At 37.3% G+C, this 24,995-nt stretch overlaps 1 protein-coding gene across 1 annotated transcript in view; it reads right to left on the reverse strand.

Annotated features, from left to right (window-relative positions):
• The window catches only part of PARD3 (par-3 family cell polarity regulator), a 408,737-nt gene that overhangs the window by 185,458 nt on the left and 198,284 nt on the right, over nt 1-24,995 (reverse strand). The window contains exons 10-13 of the mRNA XM_010007039.1: nt 18,527-18,666; nt 16,947-17,075; nt 13,053-13,091; nt 438-626 (exon numbers count right to left, since the gene is read on the reverse strand). Coding sequence (XP_010005341.1) covers nt 438-626; nt 13,053-13,091; nt 16,947-17,075; nt 18,527-18,666 — 497 coding nt within the window. The remainder of the gene's footprint in view (nt 1-437; nt 627-13,052; nt 13,092-16,946; nt 17,076-18,526; nt 18,667-24,995) is intronic.

Below are 24,995 nucleotides of genomic sequence, written 5' to 3' on the forward strand. Positions count from 1 at the left end.
ACCAACAAAAGAAGTGTACTCTTCTGGAGAGGGGGAGGGGAAAAAAACACACCAAAAAAACCCCAAACAACTATGCTTAGTCCTAAGAGTTTATGGCAAAATGAACACTGGTATAATAGCTTCCCTTGCATCCACTGTAGGAAATGTCTATTTAAATTCTAGACTTGCACTGCAAGCTATCATCATAACTTGTTTGCACTAATTGGACTGTACCAGAGATTGCTCGTATCCTTCCCAAGGACCTGTACAGGCTGTTTGAATCCCAGGACATGCAAACGTGTGAATCTGAGTAGAAATCTAAATGTTACATCTGACAGTGTAATTGGAAAAAGCTGCTTATAGGGCAATCTCATTATTTTTGAATCTGTGGCTATTTTCAAAACAACTTTATTACGGAAAATCGAGGAAGACAAAGGTACATGGATGTTCCCTCTCACCTTGGATGCTGCTCCACCGTTAATAATGGACTTGACGAAGATTCCTAAATCAGCATGGTTTTCTTTTGACCGGTTACCTTTGACACTCACACCAAGTCCAGCTGATCCAGAGTCATTCAGTGGAACTTCAAAGGTCAGGAATTCCCTGGTGCCATCAGGTGTGAGGACAAGCTCCTCTTCTTCTGCTTTCTGTCAGGAAGATTAACATGGCATTATAGAAGAGAATTTATCTTCGGGAATTCTCTTCCCTCAGCTATTAGCATTAAAAAACCTGCTTTTAACTACAATGCCACAATATTTTCCACAGTAATTATTTGAAGAAACATGCACAAGTAGTGTACTTTCAATCACCTCCAGCTGATGCCTAGATTCAGAAATATCTTATGTTTGTGTCTGTGTTCACTGTCTAGTAAAATAATTGAATCGTGTCATTTCTGAATGTGCCATTAATACCAACTCACATGTAAGCTGCTATTTCATTAGCCAAAAGAGAGCTGTATCAGAAACACCTTTCTACTTGCGATCCTATAGAATTTTTTTAACATCATCATTATCTGTGGTAGCTTTGCAGTCATAGGGAGACATTAAGTGCAAGAAAATGGAACTAAGAAATTACTCGTTCACTTCAGTTTGTTTAAAAATAGATGTGTTAGGAAAAACAGAAAGTTACATAGCTGAGAACTGCAACAGCACATCTCTCTGCTATTGCCAGGTTTAGCATCAGATCCAGCTCTGAATGCCAACTTTCCTGTCTTTCCCAGCTCTGCCCTTCACCTTTGTCCTCCTACCCCCATCTTTGGTTCTTCATTGCTCTCCACACCCAGTTTTAGCCTGGCTGGGATAATCCCAGATTTTGAGCACCAGGAACTATTGTCTCAGACCTGCTGCTGTCCCTAGCAAGGAGTTGCTCAGTGATACCCTCCCAGACACTCAAAAGCTGTGCAGGCACAGGAGACAGGTCTTCACCTCCTGTTGAGCTCAGGGTGGTGGCAGGCTGGGAGCGGGGGCCCTGGGTGTTCCCACACAGCAATGGCACTCATGAGGGCAGCAGGCATGGGAGCAGCACCCAGCAGGCCATGAGATGCTTACACAGAAGAGGCTGCTGCTGAAAAGAGGAACAAGAGGGATGAGCTGTTCACCAGCCCTATCCCTTGCAGTAGACATTATTCACTTGTCTCTGTCCATCTTTCAGCTATAACAAAGTGGTTATAACTACTTGTGGTTATAACTTTATCAATTAAAGAAAAAAGTCATGCCCTTAAAGGCAATTGTTTGCAGCAGGCCCTGTGTCTGGCCTTCAGAAAGATGCTCATGAACCTGAATGTGCTGGTTTTCTCTCATCCACATGAAGGAGAAACAGTAAGAGAATCTACACTAGAAGGTGCAAAGTAATGTCCAACAGTCAAAAGTTCTTCTCTGGAAGAATTAATCTGGCCAATTTTTTTCATAACCCTGGCAAATGTGAAACCTCTTACTGACACTGATTTTATATCACATTTTCTCATGTCATTATCATCTGCTTAGAAAGCTCACTCCTTTTTTTTTTTTTTTCCTCCTACTCCCAGATACCTGGAGCAGGAAAAAATATGAGAAGTTAACGTGCCTGCTGAGCCGTCCTTGTTTTTTAAGACCTAAAGAATTAGAAAGGTGACAGGCTTTTCTGAAATCCAAATGCAGACTACAGTAAAGATGGATGTGAAAACCATGTGGAGTAGAGCAGACTGAGATGATCAGTTTGGGCACAAGCATGCTAGTTGTGTCACCATTGACCTAGAAATGCAATGTGAAAATGTCACATGGGAAGGCAGTCAGATGCTGAGAGAACCAGAACAGCTGAGGGAACAAAAACAGGAGCTCTATCTTTTCCCACTTGGTTAGAAGCATGAACCTTAATGTGTTCACCAGCCCTTTCCCTTGCATTAGATGCTATTTGTTTGTCCATAACCATCTTTTGTTTATAACAAAGCATAATGCGTCATTATTTTAAAAAGAAAAGAAAAAAATAGCACCCTCTATCCAATGCCATAGCTAAGCTGGACTGGTTATGAATCCCATTATCCAAATAAACTTCTTGGCCATGCAAATCAGTATGAACTGTAGTAGCTGTTATGAATGGAAAGGTGCACTGTATCCATGGAAAAAATACTCAAAAATATTTCCCAAATGTTGGGAAAATTATTACCCTTATTTTCCTGCTTGGGTCACAAAAGCACGGGTTACAGCATACGTTTGAGATGCATCTTTTGTCAGCTGGCGGCAGAATAAAACAATCTGAGACAGATGCACTTTACCTTTGAGTTTCCGTAACACTGATCACTTTCATATTCCTTAATAAATAGTAGGAATAAAAACTTGTGAACCAAAAGGTAGATAAATCCAAGGTAGGATGTATGGGTAATCCAAGGCTGCACATAAGCTTACTGGATTTTTCTTTACTAGTGTTACCATAAATTTACCATCAATCTTCCCCCTCCACTAGTATTTTCTAATGTTCAAAAATATGTCAGAACTTCAGCCACAGCCATTTCTCTTTCAGGGCAGAAAACTAAACTGCTTCCCTGCACAGCCCGTCCCCATCGGGTGCACTTCTACATGCCAAAGGGTCAACTGGAGAGAGCATCTCAATAAGCATCCCCAAGGACTTGGCTAATGGCCTCTACGCTACTTCTCTTCAGTGAGACCAAAGAGCTGCATTGTCAGCTCAGCACTGTTCTTAATGTGAGGCTTCTGCTTGCTTGTTTTCTACAGTCTTATATAAGGAAAAGATCTAATGCTAATATCAAGCTACAGACACCTAAATGTAGAGGTGATAATTAAGGCCTAAACCTGAAGCAAACTTCTTTGCAGATGCACATGAGTGAGTAGATCATGTACGTGAAAAAATGAGAAACAGCAGCTTCAGTTCTGGAACAGAAATACTGAAATGATGAGAAAATTGTTCAACTCATCCAAAGAAATATCCTTATTGGACTAAGGCTAAATTGCTCATCAGGGACTTCATCAGGTTTCCACAACCTTTTTGGCAACTAAGCCAGCTTGTTTCACCACCATACCTGTGTCTGCAATTTTAGGGGCATGTTTTGCCCTCTAGAATCTGTGTGTCATCTGTCAGTACTATATGCTGGAATATAGATTCCAGAAAGAGAAAGTGATATTCCACAATTTTTCATAGAATACTTAGGAGAAAAATGTGGCTTTTCAGTATAACTGAAGCATTAAGGTTCAAGAACTACGGATATGAAAGAACCGGCTAACATTTGTGCCACACCATGGTACCAAAGAAGGTCTTACTATATATGTTATATTGAATACAACTTCATACACACAAACTTTGGAATTGAACTATATAGAGACCAGGAAACCCTAAGCATGTCATAACAGAGACATTCGCAGAGAAATAAGCAGGAAGATTTTAGCTTGTTACCATAATATTTTGAACTAAACTTGTAAAAACAAAATAAATAGAAACCCCACAAAACTTAGACTGGCTGAATCTTTTCTTCCTCAGAGCCCTACAGAGCACAGAAACACTTGTATGTATAGTGAACGTCCCTAATCAGTTAAATAACAGTTATTATAAAAAAGTAAAATTTGCACTGAAATTGTGCTGAACATTAAGCATCTAAATGTAACTAACCATAGAAATTCCCTAATACATCCATGAGACAGCATAAAGACCCACAAAAATCTAAAATGCAGCATTTAAAAATTTCAACTGAGAACACAATCACTTCCTAATTGCAATAACTTCCATTTGATCTGGATCCACTCTAAATTAACAGCTTCACTATGTCAATCAAACACCTCAACACTATTTTCATGATTAGTTGTTCCATAGGAGAAATTTATTCCTTCTTATACTTTGACAGGCCAGCAGTAAACATGCAGGCAAAAATGTATACTGTGAACCCTGAACAATAAAATTCAACTCCCTTAAGATTTTTCACACACTATGTCCAAAACAATTAACAGCAGAACAATATTCTTTTCAGACCAAATCAGCTAAAGGAAAGGTCAGCTGAAATGACTTCAGCTGGGTGAATGAAGCTGCTGAAGTATGTAATTTGTCCTAAAAATTTGATTGGTTGTAAATATGTAGGTGACTTTTTTTTGTTGCTGTTTGTTTCAAATTCATACCTAGCATCAATTTACACTAAATGACAAGATAAATTTTCAAATACAGCATAAAAACATATAAATGTAAAGATAGACTTTCTGACTAAAGCAATTTTATGGCAGTGTTCCAATATGTACAGGGATTTCTAAAAGCCATACAATAAACAGGGGGGAAATTGTTCTTTTCAACGTAACATCAGGTTCTGATCTAATTGTAAAACCTTGTTTAATTTTATAAAAAATGTTAAAATGGACCTTGACACTAAGAGTACAATAGCTTTATCTCATCATGTTACTAACAACAGCTCTTCCTTTGTCTTTTATGTTTTAAATACTACGAAGAAATTTCTTGCTTGGGACTTTTTCCCCTTAGGATTCAGCTGGTGAGTAAGCAGCATGAGATGGGTAAAGGAACAGCAAAGAAAAACCTCCTCCCACCCAACGGGGGAAGCAATTTTCAATCAAGCCGGGACAAGTTTCCAAAGTGGCTCACTGCAGCTACAAATCTGGCTGCATTCTCTCCAGGGAAGTTCATTCTCTTGCAAGCTTAGACATGCTGTCTTCTCAGCAGCTATAAATCATTGAAACTTGTCTGCAAGTTACTTTGTGATTGTTTTCTTCCACAGAAGCAATTAATAAGGCTCTACATTCTCACTTTTAAAGAGTAGCCTATATGTCCAAGCTATGTATATGAAAACATTTACCAGGATGATGAAATTCACATATCACGTAACTATAGCAGAAATCCTACCTAACGCCTCCAATGACCCAGTCTACACTATTCATTTCACTTGCCCCCAAATCCAGTTGCATCCAGCCTTCTAACATCACAACCCTAAGCTTGTTAGCCTCTGTTTAATTATTATTTTGTCTCACAAATATATCTTCTCTCTTCCGAATTTGTCCAGACAGAAAATGTCAAGTTCTTTAAAGATGAGTTTGAAGTCCCACAGACATAAGAGTTCACTAGGTCTAAGGAGTGAAAGCTGTAAAAGTAAAAGGGCTGAAAATTGCAAAATGGAAAGTTTAGTCATTTGGTTCCAATAAAGGGGAATTGCAGCATAACATCACAGCCTTTTCCAGGATGTTTTCAATCTTTATAAGATTTTAATATATAATTCATTATTCTTTCTCCCAAGGCACCCATGATACTAAGAAATCATAATTACTACACATTGGAAAACTAATAAATTTTGTCTCAGTATTATTATAACAAAATACAATTCTTATTTTAAAACACACATGATATACACAAGAGAGAGAAGATTTCACTTAGCTGTTGTGCAAAGACATTCTTGACATCAGAGATGATTCAAATTGCTTTGTCCTTCAAGTTAGGTGGGTGACACTACTATCATATCAGGCCATATTTCAACTAAGACATACTAAAAGATGATGACTCACTTTCATCATATACCTTTACATATACAAATGTAGAACATGCAAATCAAAGAGATCTAAGGAACCAAAACAGCACCTATGGTCAACAACTGTTTCATGGGAGTGATGTTTAGAACTTGTGAAAATGTAGATATATTGCTACCAGAGGTACTGAAAACAGAGCAATGTAGGTGGCCTGTAACACCTCTCTAACTTCAGTCAAGGTTTCTCCTTGGGAGGAATAACCAAGCATCCTGCTATGGGTAGGCACTAAAGATAAATCCAACTACAGCAGCTCATTCAGATTTTAAACTGGACCGACAGCAGAGAAAAGCCTCCCTTCTGGTACAACAGTGACACGCACACTTCAATCCCATTTCTTCCTGAAATATAACAAAGCCTTTTATCTTTTCCCCAGCCTCCGCCCCCAATCAATCATGTGTTGCATTACAGGTTAGAAGGGCCTAAAGTGTCTACTTACCTAGTTATAAAATGATATAGGGTTTAAGCCAACTAAAAACTAAAATTCTTACGGTTGCTTTCTTTTTCTAGCTTTTCCTAGGTTAAGTATTTTAATATCTTCCGTATGTTAGATAAATACTAATGAATCTTATTTGCACATATACACTGAGACTCATTATTCATGTTAGCTAAGTTAATATGTCACATCTGGCAAAGACTGCACTCTTGTTCAAATCAAACAGCAGCTGCTAAATATCAAAAACTACATCTGAATTCTGATATTTTATGGGAAATGTGGTCTGCTTTAATTTTAATCTCATCAAGGAAAAGTTTTTTGCATGTGGATTAACTTTGGTACATATTTATACACAGAAATGTTAGCTCATGAAAATACTGCAAAACAGGCCCTTTATATTTCCAGTTACGTCCATTTTAAGGATTTAATTTAATATCAAAAAACATGTTCCACATTGAAAAATGTCTTCAGTTTAATGTTTTTGATGGATTAAAAAATGGTTTAGGAAAAAATTTAATGTTTTCCAAAGCACAAAAATTGTAGCATGTGATTTTCATTCAGTATGAAAATCAAAGCTTTGCAAAAGCCCATGTTTAAGTACATCCACATGTTTGCTATTTATCTCTATAAGAAGGCCATTGCTTCTCTATACTAACATTATTCTCCCTAATGCTAACACTGATCTGGGCTGTCGTAGAAACTGGTTTAAGCAGCTGAGATTCTACATTTGATATAAACTGATCAGGCTATGCATCTCAGAACTTCACACAGGGACTTGTTCTTACTCAAACTTTGTGCTACTACTGTATGTTCTGAAACAAATATGCACTTGTAATGCTAACACCATTTCTTCACAAGATGCTTATCCTAGAGAAGTTGAAACCAAGGGATTAGATACACAGCAGGTGTCTGCTCTGTCAAAGCAGCCTACAAAGCTACAGCTCTCTGCACTATCCCTTGCTCAAGAGAAACTTCAATGCCCAACACAGCTCCCTAAAATTCTTTTTACTGCTCTCACTGGCTTATGGGATGTACAAGACCTGAAAGACCAAAAAAACAGAAAGAGAGTGTCTGGGAAAGCCAGACAGAAAAACAAAAAAAAACCCACAGTTGAAAGGGAAATAATGCCTTTGTAGAAATCCATAGCAAGAAACACATTCCACATGAGGCAAAGCCTGTACAGGGCACTGGGACTGACCTGTGTATTACTTTTACTTCTGCTGCAAAGTTTCAGGCAAACATGACAAACCACTTCATTTCACTATTTTAATAGCAAGAAAGAATCAACATCAAGAGTCTAAAGAGAGCAATGCAGTACAAGAACCTTTGCACACAACCAATGAGTTTTCGGAGGTGAAACAGGAATTTTAAGCAACAATGTGAACTTTGCACTCAGCCAAATTAGGACAAGTGTTTGAAAGAACCCTATGACCCTATTGCCTGTGCTAGCAGATGGCCAACTAAAGGCCCTGGTGACCCCTTTCAGCCTCACACCCTTATCTATTGTTTGAATTGTAAATGACTTACCCACTCAACTCATATTATCAAAAACAACATAAGGTTGGTATGTAAGGAAGAGTATAACAGTGGTGAGTAATGATGTGCACACCAGTGCGCCTTCAGGGTGACTCTGCAACAACATGAACTTTGAGAAAATAGCCTACAGTGCTGCACCGAGCCAGCTTGGGTCTGCCACACTGCAGCCCAGGTAAAACACCTGCAGATGATGGAGGCAAAATTCTGAGTGTGTCTTAAGTACAGCATTACAGAGGAGTTTATGTAGATTATCACTGAATGTTCCAGGAAATTCAGGCTATTCAAAAAGCATTTATAAACACAGACTCTCAATGACTGTATTAATTATTCACTAGGAATTAATGTCTCAGCTGTACTCATTAACACCCCAGAAGATGCTATTCAATACTAGAGTGTCTCCAATAGTGAAAGACTGTAAACACAACAGTATCCTGCAGAAGATCACACATTGATTATCTTTCTTTCATATGGCCGGCGATTTGCTTATCTCATAAACTCTATTAAAAATATAATCTGAAGCTGCTCAAAATAGTACTAAAAAAGGCTTTTAAGCATTGTAATCAACTTTGTGCCTCACACCATTAGAAGATTAAATATATATATATATATAAATAATCAACACCAGTTTATTTGCAGTATTCCTATATACCATGGAGGGAACAACTGTATCAGCTTAATCATCAGTCAAAACTCTCCTCTTTTGGTAAAATCATTCTGTTTCTAATGGTATCAGCACTGCTCTTGGTATAGGCTGGTATTAGCCAATGTACAATCTTGGTTCAATTTTTAGATGTTTGGATCACCGCTTGTAGCAATGGAAACCGATCAAGATCTAAACTGCTCTCCAGATGAAGGTTCTGCATGAAGGAAGTCTTGCATCAACTGGATGATACAGAGCTGCTACAAAAGCTGAAGTTCTGCCTAAGTGCTAAATATGAAGTGGTGGGAAATTAATGCATAGCTTTTGAAAAACAGCCATGGATACATATCCAGTGACTATGTCACTTGAAGTTATACCAATAGCTTTCACCAAAATTAAAAAACCAAACACACATGCACTCAGTACATCGCCATCTTAAAGCTCAACAATGACAGTGCTTTTTTCCCCCAAGATTAACACTCAAGAATTTTCCATCCATTAATCAATATAAATTATGTCTTTCTACGTGTTTCTTGTTGTATCTCTCAAATTCATAACACAAGAAGGTGCAAACAAAAAGTGTACAAAAATAATTATGAATAATTAGTCCTTACAAAATGCCTCTGATCACATGGTGGTATCACTCCATTCCTACAGGTGATAAATATTGCATAAGTATTGTAGCTAGCTAATTTACTCAGAATCACACAGAAAAGTCTATGGCAAGTACAGCAATTGAACCCAAATATGCTGACAAGTTTAGCCATGACATTAGCCTTGGCTTCTGAAAAAAACACAGTGATTAAAATGAAATTTCGATAATAACAGGAGTATCAGATGTTTGAGTTCCGAAGAAAATAAAAAGCAATCCCATTTGCAATTTCTATCAGGGCGGCTAAACATTTATACATTGTTCCAACACACCAACCACTCTTGTTTTGCCACTGTTACAAATTCTGCACTCACTAAAATTCATAACATTCTGCTCACTTACAGCAATTTGACAGAAAAACAAATGAGAACAGAAAACTGAAGCTTTACCATGCTGCTGAATGCAACAATCATGAAATTAAATCCTGAGTCCTAACTTTTAATCTCTTCTTACTAATAGACAACACTCCCTAGAAAGTACTTACTTATATGATCATTATTATTTTTCTAGCATTATGCTTACATGAATGTTAACTTGCCAGTTCCAAATTCAGAAAACAAACAGTGAATTACAATTGTAAAAGCAAAATATTACTGAAACGCTATTGACTTTCAAACAGTATGATGAAAAATTAATTGGCAGATGTTTTATATAGCATAATTAGCAGTTAATTTCAATGCTCTGTAACAAAATTAAAATAATTATAATTAGAAACAGAAATGTAATAATGATAAATTACTAGTTTTCATGTTACGGTCCATCTCCTACATTCCAAATAATCACCATGTTTAGAAATAGGTGCAACTGTTCCATGCTGTCATTAGCTATAGAAATGGTACAAACTTGTGGCTGGGTGAAAGACTTTCAACCAAGATTCAGGAGATTTCCTGCATCAGGAGTAAATGGAGGACCTGTTCTGTTCTTCAGCAAAATGGAAGGTAAAAACAGCAGTACTGTTTTCACCAGGGCACAGTTACTCTGTAAACGCTAAAGTTGCATCAGCAATTTGCATTTTTTTACAGGTAACTGGAGATAAGCTTAAACTCCATAAGCTTGGCAACTTACAAAAACTCCCCATATGGAAGTTCAAGAAGAAGAATATGAAAATCCATATTCTATGACAGTGTGGAAAATATTAAGTCATATTACTTCTTATATGAGTAGTAAGAAATAACTGTCTCAAGGATTTCAGGCCACAAATATATTAGGAAAAGAATTTACACGTTTTTTTTTTATTACATAAATGAAGACTATGACAACTACATCCAAGTGCCACAATTTTAGCGTGAACCATTTCAAAGTAACAGTTACATGAATGTAACCCCTGAGTGTTAAGAATGTATTGATAATTAGGCTTTGTATTTTGGGATTTACATATAAGTTTTATCTCAGGCATTCAATTTTCAAACTTTATTTTCTTTTTTAAATTCAAATGTTCATTTTTCTTCTATTTCCCCAAAAAGACATAACAATAAGAAAAAAACCCACAACAATTTTGCTTTTAAATTAAAAACAGACACGTATTTCAGCTCTGTCTCATTCCTATAGCTTCACTGCTTTCATCATGCTTTCTAAGTTTGGTTTGTGGTTTGTTGGGGTTTTTTTGCTTTGCTTGTTACTGTCAAGTCCTTGACACTTGGAGACTAAAACTTCACTACCAACAGAACAAAGATCAGAGCAGGCACAGAAATAGAAATAATAGGATCAGAAATCTCAAAGATTTGAAAGTAGATAGAGGAGGAATAAACAGGGATTGACGCAGAGCCAAGGAGGAATAAGAATAAGAATAAGAATAAGAATAAGAATAAGAATAAGAATAAGAATAAGAATAAGAATAAGAATAAGAATAAGTGTGTGACTGTATTATTAATGTGCAGCTGAGGAAAATTAGTGCTGTAGAATTGAAATGTAACACTTTTCCAAAGCAAAGTAGATTGAAAGAAGTGCAAAAGATTTATGCATTAAAATACCGACAACTTTCACGCTTAGTGAACTTTTCATTCCCAACTAGGAGTAGGAAAATGTAAAGAAACCTATTGTTTCTACTATTGGTCACTGTTCCTCTGAGCCTTTAAATATATAACAAAAAAACCTCCACCCCATAATGAATAAAAACCCAATACATTATGCAAATGATATTTTTGTATTAACTGGCTTTCTTGCTTTGTTCCCTCACTAACCAAGTATGTCTCCAGTTATTTCCCAATTCACTTCCTTATTTCCAAAGGCTTGCTAAGGCTTTCTAGCAGTTTTCTCAGAAATCCCTAGCTAGTCATATACCCTCTGTCCCTCTTGCATAATCCTCAGGTTAACAAGAAATGTTTAGCTCACATCTATAGAGAACAAATGAGAGATCCTTATTTTCTTTGATCTTGCCTTAGATGAAGTCAGGATGTTGATTGAAAAAACTGTAAAGATTTCACTATGACATTTGGTACAAAACATTAACTTTGCAACAGATGAAAAAGTGCTTTATATAAACACTCTATAGGCAACCTGCCTAACCTTAATGAGGTTTTGGGGCAGAATTTCAGCTCCTAAAGGCAGACCACTTTTATAAGGCTGCACCCACAAATTGTCTTCATTTGTATTCAATTACAGGCAGAACTACTCTCCTGGGCTTTGACCTTTGATGACTTTACCTATCAGCAGTATGTGGTAAGAGACAATCAAGATAACAACATCTATGCACTAATGAGATGTACTAAAAAGATCCCACGGACGTGTCTGAAACAATGATACATCCATTACTTATAGAGGCCTTACACAGATGACTTTGAGACTAAAAGGTGTGAAAGTGAATATGGCTACGTTCAACCCAAATGTCCATTTCAGCAGTTGCATTTCATTGGCCTGAAACATTAATGTATCAACCAATGTACACTAGACTATTTCACTAATGTGGGTCTTACATCTCTTTACCTAGTCTTTGCTTTCTTTATATCCCAGACACCCATGTCTCCATTGCTAGTAAGGCATTCTGAAACACCTAGATAAGCTTCTTCTGTGTTACAGCAGCCTAATTTCAAATCCCAGCATGAATCCTCTTAATTTCTCCATAATCTAATTTTTGTTTATTTTTCTTTAAAAGGTCCTTCATTGAATGGAGTTTCTTGAAGAATGCTTTAACTAAGATAAAGTGTAGCTTTACAGCAATATATTATTTTTATATCATCTGTTATTATTTCAAAAAATAAAACTTACATTTTAGAAAAGCTTTTAACATGTATTAGTAGAATGTGCATTAATACTGATCGTGTTTCACTGACTAAAACGAGGTACAGAAACAGAATACAACCTCAATATACAGCCTCACTGGCACACCACAGACAAACTTGTTACATCCTTCAAAGTGTTAAACCTAATAGTACTTTTCTAAAAATTATTAAAAATAACTATCAAACAGTGGTTTGCTATGAGGGTACAATTGAGACTTCAATCTAAACTGCCTAATTTCTGTGTTTGTATCTCAGGTTTCAGTCACATAATCATGATTTAAACAATTAATTTCAACAAGTAACTCAAATAGTCTGCTCTTATCATTGCAACCTTAGGCCTTTGGCTACATATAGAAGATGTAATTTCAAATCGCACTTGAATGTAATATTAAATGAATTGTATATAATTGTATAATAATTGTAAATAAAAATTATTTGAAATTACATTTAAAAATGCATTTAAAATGTACAGCTAGAGAAAGCTATCTACAGTATATAAGGTGAAAGGAGGATCTGTGAAACTTTGATGGAGAAGTGCCATATAGATTTAAAAACATTAGGGAGTCTTCCAGTATGGAAAAGACAAAGCTCTTACCGTTTCCTTTGGAATTTGTGACTGGCTTTGTTCTGCATTCTAAAGGAAGTAAAAAAAATACATAAGAACACAACTACATATGACATATAGTATCTATCAGCAGGGGGATAAACAAAAAGCTCTAATTCTGACATGAAGTGGTAACGGGAAAATGGTGTTCATCACATTCCCTGATTCCAATTTGTCTAAAAAAGCACCAAATAAGAGGTGAATAAAAATAACCTCCAGTGATCTTAGGCCAGTAGACCTGACTTTCTCTGGCTACAAGGGAGGTGGCTCTCTGGCCAAGGAAGAGTCAAGGCTGCTTGCACCATTTTATGGCTCAGGGAATGTTCTCATTCAAGGATGTTCCCCTCTGGCCCTTCCCTTCTGCTTTCAGGTTTTAAAAGAACAATGTCAAGAGTCCAGATAAACCCTTCCAAATATTCTAAACAAGTAGCTTTTTAAAAAAATATCCATTTTCATTTTAACAGGGATTGCCCTTTTGAGTGTGTGTGGATGAACCAGAACTAGAGCACTGGCTTTCTCAGGACAGAAGGGTGCGTTCAGCCCACAACAGACAGGACCCTCCTGTACCTTGCATTCCTCACCTGTGTCTCAGTGCACACAAAGCAAATACACATCATCAGAAAACCTGTCTGCATCCCCCAACCAATTCTGGAAACACACATAAGAAACTATTACTCTTTCAAGCCCACATCTATTCATCTTAAAAGTCCTTTGAGCACCCACAGATGCCACCTTGCTTCTGGCTGGATGGTCACTTTAAGACTAACCAGCTATTTCTTTCAAATCAGCTGAGCTGAAATGAAATGCTAGGGCTTACTGGACTTTTTTGCTTTGGACTGCTTTGCAGTAGATTCAAATGATTAGGCACAAAAATGTAGTGGCAAAGCAGTAAAACACACAGCAGTTAACTTCAACCTGCAGCCAACAACCAATTAGAAAAAAAACAATGAAGCAGGCAACAACCAGGAACATATGAAGCACCTACATGCACCAAAGGGCATATTAACTTGTAGAGTACAGGAGACAATCTCTGCCAGCCAGTCTCTGATGATTCTGAAATTTAGCTCCAAAGCTAAATAATGCAAGTCAGTGCTTCAGTGGATTCACATAGTCAGTAGCAGCCCCTAAACAAGCCCTTCGTAGCAAGTTATGTTTGGTTATGAGGAGTAACCACAGTGTAACAGAAACTCTGCTAGCCAGAGTAGCTGTCACCTCTTTCATAAAGCAAGCAGACAGTGAGGGAAGGTAAGAGGCAATCTTCATCTCACACCAATGTGGACAAGCCCTAATATATTACCTATTTGGCTTTAGGTAGCTCTGGAAGCAATAAAATGCCTGGTATTCTGGAGAAGCATAATTGTTCCTCCAGATCTCACTGGTTAGAAAAGTTAACTCCTGCGAGTTTGATTTCATTCCATGCTTCCATCTTTTACTCAACTTGTACCATGATGGCTCTCCCATCACACACACACACCCCTAGCCTGACCACTCAAGTTACAAAGATCCTGCTCTAACCTAAACAGGCTCAGCTTAACATTTACATGAATTGTAGATACAACTACACATTTTCATAGCTCCCTTCCAGACAACAATGGCAACAAAGACATTAAATTCCACAACTCTTCTGAAAGTTCATTATTTTCATTTTCCTTATAAAGAAAACTCAGGATGTGTAACTTTTCAAAAGTCATTTAGCAAGTCACAGCCCACATCATAAAATCTTAAACACATCTTTTATTGGGCTTACTATCTGTAAGTATTGGCAAATTTAAAATGATTTTAACACTGACTGCTTCTCAGCAAGCAACAGCAACTCCTGCCCTCTATGAGATGGGTAATACCAAATAGCATGATTTTATGCATACAGTTTCTGAGACACATCTCATTTGGTTAATATTTAAAGCATATAAATGTAGGAAGTATAAGAAAAATAAGGGAAGGATGCAGAGACAAATTGTTCTTAGATGGACAAAGAAGGTTTGCATGTGAAAAAGGTGAACTGACATGATTTCACATTATTCCCCTCCCTCCTTCAACATCTTTCTTTTCTGTTGTTGTTTTGGTTTTTTTGTGGGTTCTTTTTGGTAAAAGTATATGACAGGAGCTAGTTCGAAAGATTTTTTTTGTTTTAATTTTTTTTTTTCCCTTTTAGGATTATTTCTTACCAGAGAAGAAAAAACAGCCCTTATGATGGGTTTTAGTTCAACACCTTCCCCAGTGATACTGTTCCTGCTCTTTGACAGCTGTCAGTACAGCACACCTAACAGTTCTTCATGTCAAAATGCAAACAAAACCTTATGCAACAGAGGACCATCACACACAGGTACTGTCAGATCCTCACAATATAATTTGTTCAGCTGGAGCTACAAAAACATTCACCAGTTCAGATCTGATTTCTGTCTACATTGCGCAGAGCCCATCTACTACCTGACACAGTCAAGGTGAGATCTGGCTTCCCTAAGCTGGTGTTTGCCAAAATGACAGAGTATTGCCCAAGTAGCAGCAGGCTACTGAGGCTTAACCCATTTAAAGGGGCTGATTGCTCTCATTTTTAAAACTACATCAAGTACTCCTATTAAATCTGCATTGCTAATGCCGTATCTTTGTTTACAATTATTTGAATGGAATTTCAAGTTAAAATGTGCATTGTAACTTCCTCATTTTGCTACAGAAATAATATACACAAAATTAAGACATTTTCTTACTTCTAAGTTTATTTAGAAAACTTAAAAAGCATTTTTATTCACCTTTATGTATGATAGCAATACTGTGAAAATTACATCATAGGAATTTATAAACAGATTGCTTTCACAGTTCCAGTAATAAGGTAGGGCATAATATTATTTTAATTGTTCATTTCTCTTTATTTTATGACAACTTTCACTTCAGTACCTGAAGTCATGTTCCAAGAACATTAGGGTAAAAGCATGGTTTGTTTGCAACCTCCCCTGCCACTTTGACTTCCTAGGTTTAGTTGTTGTTTTGAAAAGTAAAGGGTAAAGTTAAATGTCTTGAAATGGCCAAACAAAAATTTATTCTCTTTGCATTCAAAGTAACACAAAACCAATAGAAAAATGAAGCAATCAATTCATCATACTTATATTTGTCTATTTTCTCACAATGATGTTATTCTCAAATAAAGTTATTTTTAGAGCTATATATAAGTAGGATAACACAAATAATAAATAACTTCAGCAGTTTAATTTAATACAAAACAAAGTAAGACTACTACATTCATAGTCTACCTTTTTGTAACAGAACTTATCTTGAATAATTATCAGAGAAATATCTGTATACACTATGCAAGCAGAGCAGGTACAGTATGAAACATCATTTTATTTCCATTTCATGTAAATTCCTTGGAAACATTTTCTGAATTGCCCTGCTAAATTAATAACTGCAGGGTTTCCATTCCAGAGATTGCATTTATATTTTAAAAAAGGCTACTATTTCTTATATATTCTACTTTTTGATAGAAAGGTATCTACATATCTGCCTTGGCAAAATATTATAAGCTCTGAAATATTTTAGTGAGCAGGTAGTGGGACAAATGGCAGGCTTTCAAACATAATTTGTCCATATGAAAGATATGAAATAACCTATTTGTCTGCATTCATCCAAATAAAGTCCATCCAATAGCTTCTTCTATAATAAACATTTTCACTCAAAATATAACTCTCCATTATACATTATAAAGAAATCTTTAATTCCAATAGCAGATCTCCAAGAGAATTAAAAAACATTTTTGCATAATATTCTAAACAAAGCCAAGTAGCTTTTTAGATTGTATTCAGTGCTGGCCACACATGTTTACTAGTAGGTGACAGGATCAAATAATTTGCTTGCACTCATCTAAATCTCTTAGCTGCTCTCTATTTTACGCACCAGTTCCCTTGGATGGAATGTTTCTTCCTGTCGGAAAATCAGAAGGCCGACAGTCCCTCCCATCTTGGTGCTTCGCAGCAAAGAGACAACTTCTTCCTGAGTTTTGCCTGTTAAATCAACTCCATTTACCTGTGACAAAGAAAATATTAGAAAACAGTAAGACTCTCAACCAGTAGAAACAGTAGAACTTCATACTGAAAATTCATGTGAATCGTATGGGACAGTATTAAAAAAAACCTCACTGCTTATTGGCTCAACTGCTACTAAATAGAATTAATTAAACACGCATTCTTTACATACAGATGCAATTAACAAGCAAGACAGCTATATTTCCCTTCTTTTTAGTAGCAAGAATATATTCATGTCTACTCTAAAGCCAACTAAACCCATTCTTTTCAAGAATTTCTGCATAAAAATCACTGGCAAATTCAATGATCCAAAACTGGTCCTGTTTTCACATGCATTGGTGCTATACGTATCTTCCAAATGTAACTTGCACAAAAAATTGTAACAAATGTAGAAAGTATTTTTTCCCCAAATAATTCTGTGTAGTTACTCTTTATTTTGCCTTTGTTCAGAGGTCCAGCTGCCTGGGCCTCCCATATACCACTTACCAGGACAGACCCATATGTAATACCTGAATAAGAGGAGAAGTCAGAGAAACACAGGGAATTCTCAAGTTTGCCTATTCAAAAATGTTCTGGAAATGCAAGGCAAATCAACTAAGGGCATTAAGCAAGGGAGCATGGTTCTCAGAAGTCATCAGTAAACCATCTTTTTCCTTTGCTTCATAAGAGCTCACAGCTCATGCAGTTGAGATGCCATAGCTGTTGTCTTAACTGCTTCTCAGACTCCTACCCAAGTCATCTGGGTTACCTTGAATTACAGTAATTACAGAGAGCTCTCCTCCAGCAGCAATTCAAGCTGACTTCACCAATTTTGCAGTAAAGTGAAGTTAGACCACTGAGAGGCAGTTACAGTCTCAGCTGTACCTTCACTGTCATTTAGCTTAGGAACGGTAATGAAGACCTGTGGGTGGTAACACCTTATATCACTCAAGCTAGATTTGCAGGAAGATCTCTGCTGTGTGCCTATCTAAGAGAAATTTAACTCCCTTGAGGACATCCTCCTGGAAGTGGCCCTGATTTCCTGCAGCACAACTGTCCTCTTATATTGTCCCTTTCAGTTAATTCACTAAACCTTTTCAGGGTATTGTCTTCCCCACTCCGCAACATTTTCAGTAATCTCTGGTCTGTCACTCCATGCTGATTTAATGCCACTTAGGATGGAACAATCGCTTTGCTTCAACTTATTTCTAAACTGCAAGGCAAGACTATGACACTATATTCACAGAGGGACATGTAAACTCATGTTTTTATAGTATGTCTGGGTCCAGCTCTTACAAAAGTTATGTACTGAAAATGCACAGCCCTTGATCTGTTACCTAAGCAGGTAACAGAAAAAAAGAAAAGAAAAAGGAAAAAAAGAAGAGGGAAACAAACTACTAGGAGCCCTTGGGAGTAAATTCGTGCCTTGGCTCAGGCCAAAACACAGACATACAATATGTGATGTTTCATCACCTCAATTAATCGGTCTCCAGCTTTTAGTCTCCCATCTTGAATAGCTGCACCTCTTGGAAGGATGTTTTTCACATAAATTGGAGCAGAGCCACCAATTGGAACGTCTCTTGAAGTAATGCTAAATCCCAAGCCTTCTGTACCTGCATAAAGAAGGTAGAATATTGTTAGAATGTGTGCTATATATTATATGGTATTTATCCAGTATCCTCACTGATCCAATCCATGACAATACATATATAAGACATAAGAATTACTGTGGGGGGGATGAGGGGAGGAAAAAAGGGGGGAAAAAAAAGGAAATAGAGGAATCCTATAGCTAAGTCACTGAGTCTGAGCACAGGTGGCTCAGCAGGCCCTCCTTGCAACTTGCTTTCTGGCAACTTCCAAGTAATTGCCATATTTCCAGCTTTCTATTTCAGATTAACTGAGTGACAAGGAATCAGAAAAAAGCATATCTGATATCCTACCACTGCTGTCCCCCTTGTCAGTCTTCTTTCTCTTTTGTATCTCTTTCAGCAATGTCAGTCAACTGACACTGCTGGACATGGGGCTTTGTCAACTCATTTATGGACACCAGCAGGTGACAGAACTAGAGCTCAGTGATCTCATCTCTCCTGCTCCAGGAGACTTCAAGCTGTTTTCTGTCAATAGCTCCTCTGCTCCAGGGCTTCACCTCAGCTCTCACTGGGCTCCACCTCACCTTCTGCCATGCAGGCAGGGAGCAGGGCTAGGCTGCCACTTCTGAGGTCCTGCTGTGCATCTAGGTGACTGACTGGACTTGGCTAAGACTGACTGAAGCGAAACTGACATTTTAGGATAACAGAAAAATCCAGAGAGGGTGTCCAGCAAATGAAACTTGCTCATATTTCAGAGAAACTGTGCCCACAACTGGTTATTGAAGTGTGCCTTAGGACCCCACTAGCTCTGGGATTCAAAAGTTAAGAACACAAGCAGAAGCCTTTCCTACTATGCAGAAAGCTCATTTGTGTTCCTCTCTTTGATGCAATCTGTCCAGTATTATCAACAACCTTTGAAACTCTACGTTGCACATGAAGTATATTCAGGATGCTTAATCTAGCATGAAATGGAGACAGTCAGTCAGATGAGAGCATCCTTGACATAGTGTCAGCATCTGCAGCTTCCATTTGAAACACCTCAGAGGTTGTTCAAGTTCATTAGCTACGCCTACCAAGGCAACCTGTGGTTATGACGCAGCAATATCAACTATGGTCCCTAAAAGTTGCTCAACGTATCCCTTCACATAAAAATCACAGGAAAACTAGCAGATTGGATAAACATAGTTTACCCTTGGTAAATCGATGTTGACCACTCCAAATAACTTCCTGTTCTTTAACATTTTTAGAGATCACATCCAGAACGAGACACTCAATCACCTTCCCATGGACAGAGGTGAGACTAGCTCGCCTGTAGTTTCCTGGGCCTTCTTGGCCTTTTTGAAGCCTGGAGCAATACTGGCTTTCCTCCAGTCCTCAGGAACCTCTCCTGTTCTCCATGACCTTTCAAAGATGATGGAGAGTGGCACAGCAATAACACCTTTCTCAGCCCTCGTGAGTGCACCCCATCAGGGCCCACGGACTTATGGATGTCCAGTTTGGCTCCCTCATCAGCTGTGTCAGCAAGTTAACATATCCCTGCTGGAGAATAGGAAGAGTGTGAGGAGGTCTATCCATGTGGGGGAAGAAGCAGCAGAGAAAACATGTGACGAACTGACCGTAACCTCCATTCCCCATCCTCCTGCACTACTGGAGGGAGAAGGCAGAGAAATCAGGGGTAAAAATGAGCCTAGGAAGAGGAAGGTTTTATTTCTCATTACCCTACTATGATTTGATTGACAATAAGTTAAATTAATTTCCTCAAGTTGAGTCTGTTTTGCCCATGACAGCAATTGCCAAGTGATGTCCCTGTCCTTATCTCGACACGCAAGCTTTTCATTATATTTTCTTTCCCCCATCCAGCTGAGGAGAAGAGTGATAGAGAGGCCTTGGTGGCATCCTGCCAGGGTCAACCCACCACAAGGTTAAAGCCTGAATTAATTTCTGTCTTACTGTTCTCCATGGTCATTTGCTAAGGACATTTTTTGACTGAGCAGGTTAATATTCACATATGAAAAGGAAGCAGGAGTCCAATATCGTCTACAGTGGTCTACATACAGATTTCCAAAGGCTGCACAATTACATTTGATTAAAATTTAGTGCAATGTATATTATTAACAAGTTAATAACCATGTTAAGCAGTAAACTGACATAGGTGACGAGGCTGGGGGTGACATAACCGTTTACAATTTTAATCTTGAACATATGTAAATTCTCATGCACAAACAGCAAGTTTGCATGCAGCTCATGTTTTTCAGGAAATTTGGATCAACTCCTGTAGGCTAACTATCATGAGACAATCTTCCCTCCTTCTGCAGCATCTAAGATAGCTAAAAACTGCCATTTGAATTTGAAAGTCTTTATCCAGTTTGAGGCTGATATAAAATTTATCAGTGCTATTCCAAAGCAACGGAAAGAAAATTACATCTCATAATATCCATATTTTAGTTTGGACACTTCACAAATTTAATGATGCTTCAAATTCTAACTCCTTGCAACATATGAAGATGATCTGTATAAGGTTTTTTTTAAGTCACATCTCAGTTTTTTGTGGAATTTATTTTCTTCTTATTTTAAGGATCGTGCTGAATACCGCTCCCTGAGTATAGGTTTTATCTGCTAAAATTTCTGAAGCAGTATCAGAATGTGACTGCACGTCCAGGACAATATTCTCCTTCTGATAGAAATGCATATAAGATCTTAATATCCTCCTGCTGCTAAAATGTTTTCAGTTCTTTGGGTGTAAAAGTGCATTATAATAGTGAAGGAACTCTGCACATACGGTAAGCTCCTCTGGTATCTCTGATTTATACTAATAATATTTGAGAAACTGGGTACACATAGAGGCAGAAAACAGAAGGAATTTCCATATTTAGGAAAACACAGGAGCCATCCTACCCAAAGCTAGGAGCTTTACTTTCCAAGGTGTGGATTATTTGAGCTATGTTCAACTTAATATCTTACAGATTTCAAAGAGAGGGTACAAAACGTCTTCCTCCCTCTATAGCTGTCATCTCTGACAATGATCAAATTACACTGAGTGATAATAACATTTAAAAATTACCCACTAATTTGTGTAATTCAAATTCTTAGGCTTCTTTGGTAAATTAGAAGCTCTCCCAACAAGTTAGAGCACCCCTTTTCTCTTGAATGTGGTGCTGAATGCCTTCTAAGGTTACATTACCTTCAAGAGCTCAGCCAGCTCTGAGCTGAAGACAAATCAATTTTAGGTTAATAAAACATGTAGTCACAACAGTAGAAGAACTATGTTGTATAAACAGCAGAAGGGCAGATTTGATGCTTCAGTTGGTAGCGTTAAGGCAGTACAGGGTGGAGGAGCACAACTTTCATGTAATTTGAGTATGTATTCAAAATGAACGTCTTCGTTGTATTTGGCATAAGCCTGAAACTGACAGAATGTTAAAAAATTTATTTAATCTTACTAGACATGTCTAGACTTTCTGTTTTCTCCCAGTGAAGAAATGTTTAATTTCTCACTAATGCTAGGATTATCTTCTTAATTGTGGAAAAAGTGTGTCTGGCAAAAATGCTTCTGTCTTTTTAAGGCTCTTTTGCATGAAAAATTGTTCACTCCTTATCCAGCACCAACTGCAGCTTTTAATACTCAGCAGCAAAATGTGCTGCTGGGTAGAAACACTGCCAGAACATGAGACAAAAAGCAAGCATCACCTGTACACTGCTATCAGTACTTTCATGTCCCTCTTAAAAGGACATCAGTTCAGAGACACAATAAAGAACATCTGAAGGACGACACTGTCAACTTCTTATGATACCTCTCTTACAGGTATCTTCCCTTTCAGGACTGCAAGCAGAGCTAGAAGTAAATCATGCCCTTCTCTCTCCTCTAATTTAAGAAAATACAGATGAGTTCTCAGGTACTTCAGTAGAGATCTCTCTACATAAAAATTAATTAATTAATTAATTAATCTCAATTCTAAAACAATGGGAAATGTTTCATAACTAGACAATTGGGCACATTTTTTAGCTCTTATGCAAGACAGCAAAGATCATTTCAGAACAACCTAAATATGGAAAATCCATGTGGGTGAACAGCCCTCAGAGGGAATAAATGATTGTTAAGAAAAAGTGCAGATTCTTCATGAGACACAAAGAACAGTCTCCCTTTCCTAAAAAAATATAGGAGGCTGGTTACACCAAAAAACCATTGGTGACATAAAGTCATGAAAATTACAAAATAAAGCATCCCCACTTAATGAAAGTGTTAGATTACAGAATGATCCAGAATAAGGAGGGAGACAGTATTACACTAAGACTAAGGAGAAGGGCCAAACACTCTCTGACATCAATTACAGAGACACTCTCTTCCCAAGCATTTCAAGCTTCTGCTTTGTCACAGTATACCCTTTCTTGAGAACCATGTACAGATGGGTGACTGCTGAAATAAATGTCCTACTGTTATATGCCAGGAAGCAGTTTTTATTAAGGACTAGACTTAATGCAAGAGATGAACCTCAATTATTTTGTTCTTATTGTCAGAGGATTCACTAAACTAACCCAAGACCAGTTATTTCAGTGCTCCTAGTTAATAATTTGTATGTGTAGTCAGTGTATCTGTACATGCAAATGACTGCTTAGAGGGCTGACTGCTCAGCTGGCTTCAAAATTTCTGCAGCAACATGCAGAATAAAGACAAATTAATTGCACACCCATTTTTATGTAGTGGAGTGAGTTCAACATTTTTCTCCAGCCTAAGTTCAGACCTCTCAAGAAGGTCTTTGATCAACCTAACAGAAATATTCTTTTGAAATATTTGAAAAAATAGAAATATTTTTTTGCTATAGCCTACTAATGAATAATGACAAAAGTGTTTCTAAAAAATGAAAATATTAAACTTGATGCAGTTTACATTTCTTCAGTTGGTAGTAAAGTCCAAAATTGTTTGCTTCATTTCTCAGACTCATTTCTCAAGGTCACTTAAATAATTTAGTAATTTACATGCTTAATTTCAAAAGTGACAAACACCCCTGCTCCATCTGAACAGGAATTCTAAAATCAGTCCAAGACAACACATCACTTTGAAAGAAATTTTAAATAAAAAAATTTAAAAGTCAGTTCAAAGTCTGGCTCTAGAAACTGTGTGGGAAACAGGAGAGTATAATGAAAAATGCATGTAAATCTGTACACTTCAGATACATGATGCAAGATATCTTACTGACAAGTTCAGGGTCCTGTCTTGTACACTCTGTTATATAAATTTAAGTAAAACAAGTCATTGTCCATATATGTGCTTTATTCCATAGCAAATATGATGTCATTTTAAATTAGCATACTCCCAAACTATCCATAGCATCTTATTTGCACCTCTAATGACTTCTTGTAGAAAGGAACTTGGGTGCAGAAGACTATCATGACCCCTTAACACTGAACACCCAGTCACCTGATGGGACTTGTAGTGTTTAAGCTCTCTATACTTAAGAGAAAGCATTACTAACCACAGAAGGGCCAGCAAGCCAAATGGGAATCCAACAAGGAACCCTTAAGATCAATGCATCTCATAGCCCTTCTCACATCTACATTTTTCTCTGTTGTACTGCACAAAAGTGCCTCCATCTTGTCAGGGCTCATCATCTCCTAGGACATAGCTGCTATGCTCTTTCTCTGATGGACCTGGCAATTCCTACAGCTTTCTTGCTGCAGAGTATCCTGCAGCTGTGTCACTCACTTGTTTCTATTGAAGCTATAATATTTTGCAAGAGAGATTATTAGGGCCAAAAAGGAAGAGCTGATCACAACTCCTGAGGCCAGTACTTAAAGTCACTCCCTAGACACAGGGAGATGTGGACTGAAGTCCTAACACATTGAATACATTAGACAAAAAATAGCCAAATGGTGGAACTAAGACCAACTTAAAAAACGAGAGATCAGTTTTGACAATTCACTTCATTAACTACAAATATGTAGTTATAGCCAGAAATGATCTGATGCATTAAGCATTATATTTAAGGGCAATTAAATAAAACTAAGGTAATTTAAAGACTGAGTACTTCAGGCTTGTCTTAGTACAGTGGTGTCAAAACTAGTATATAAGGAATCTGAGTAACACAATATCCAACTGAAAAGCAATTTTTCGAATGCTTTAGCAAGTTATCAGGCTAAAAGCTGAGAGTTACTCAGTGCTGAAAGACTAAGGCTTAGAATAATTTGTTGTGTAATTGGTTATTTATTATTTGTAAGTGCTGGACTAAATTCCTCTCAATTGCATTGGCTCAAACACTTGCAGTCAAAAAAAACCCCACTCTGGATCTGTTCTGGTGTATATGAGGTCAAAATTTGTATTTACACACTGAGTGCTCTATCATTCATCTTATTTTCCC

The sequence above is a fragment of the Chaetura pelagica genome, unplaced genomic scaffold (assembly GCF_000747805.2).
Source record: "Chaetura pelagica isolate M959 unplaced genomic scaffold, ChaPel_1.0 scaffold17, whole genome shotgun sequence".
NCBI lineage: Eukaryota > Metazoa > Chordata > Aves > Apodiformes > Apodidae > Chaetura > Chaetura pelagica.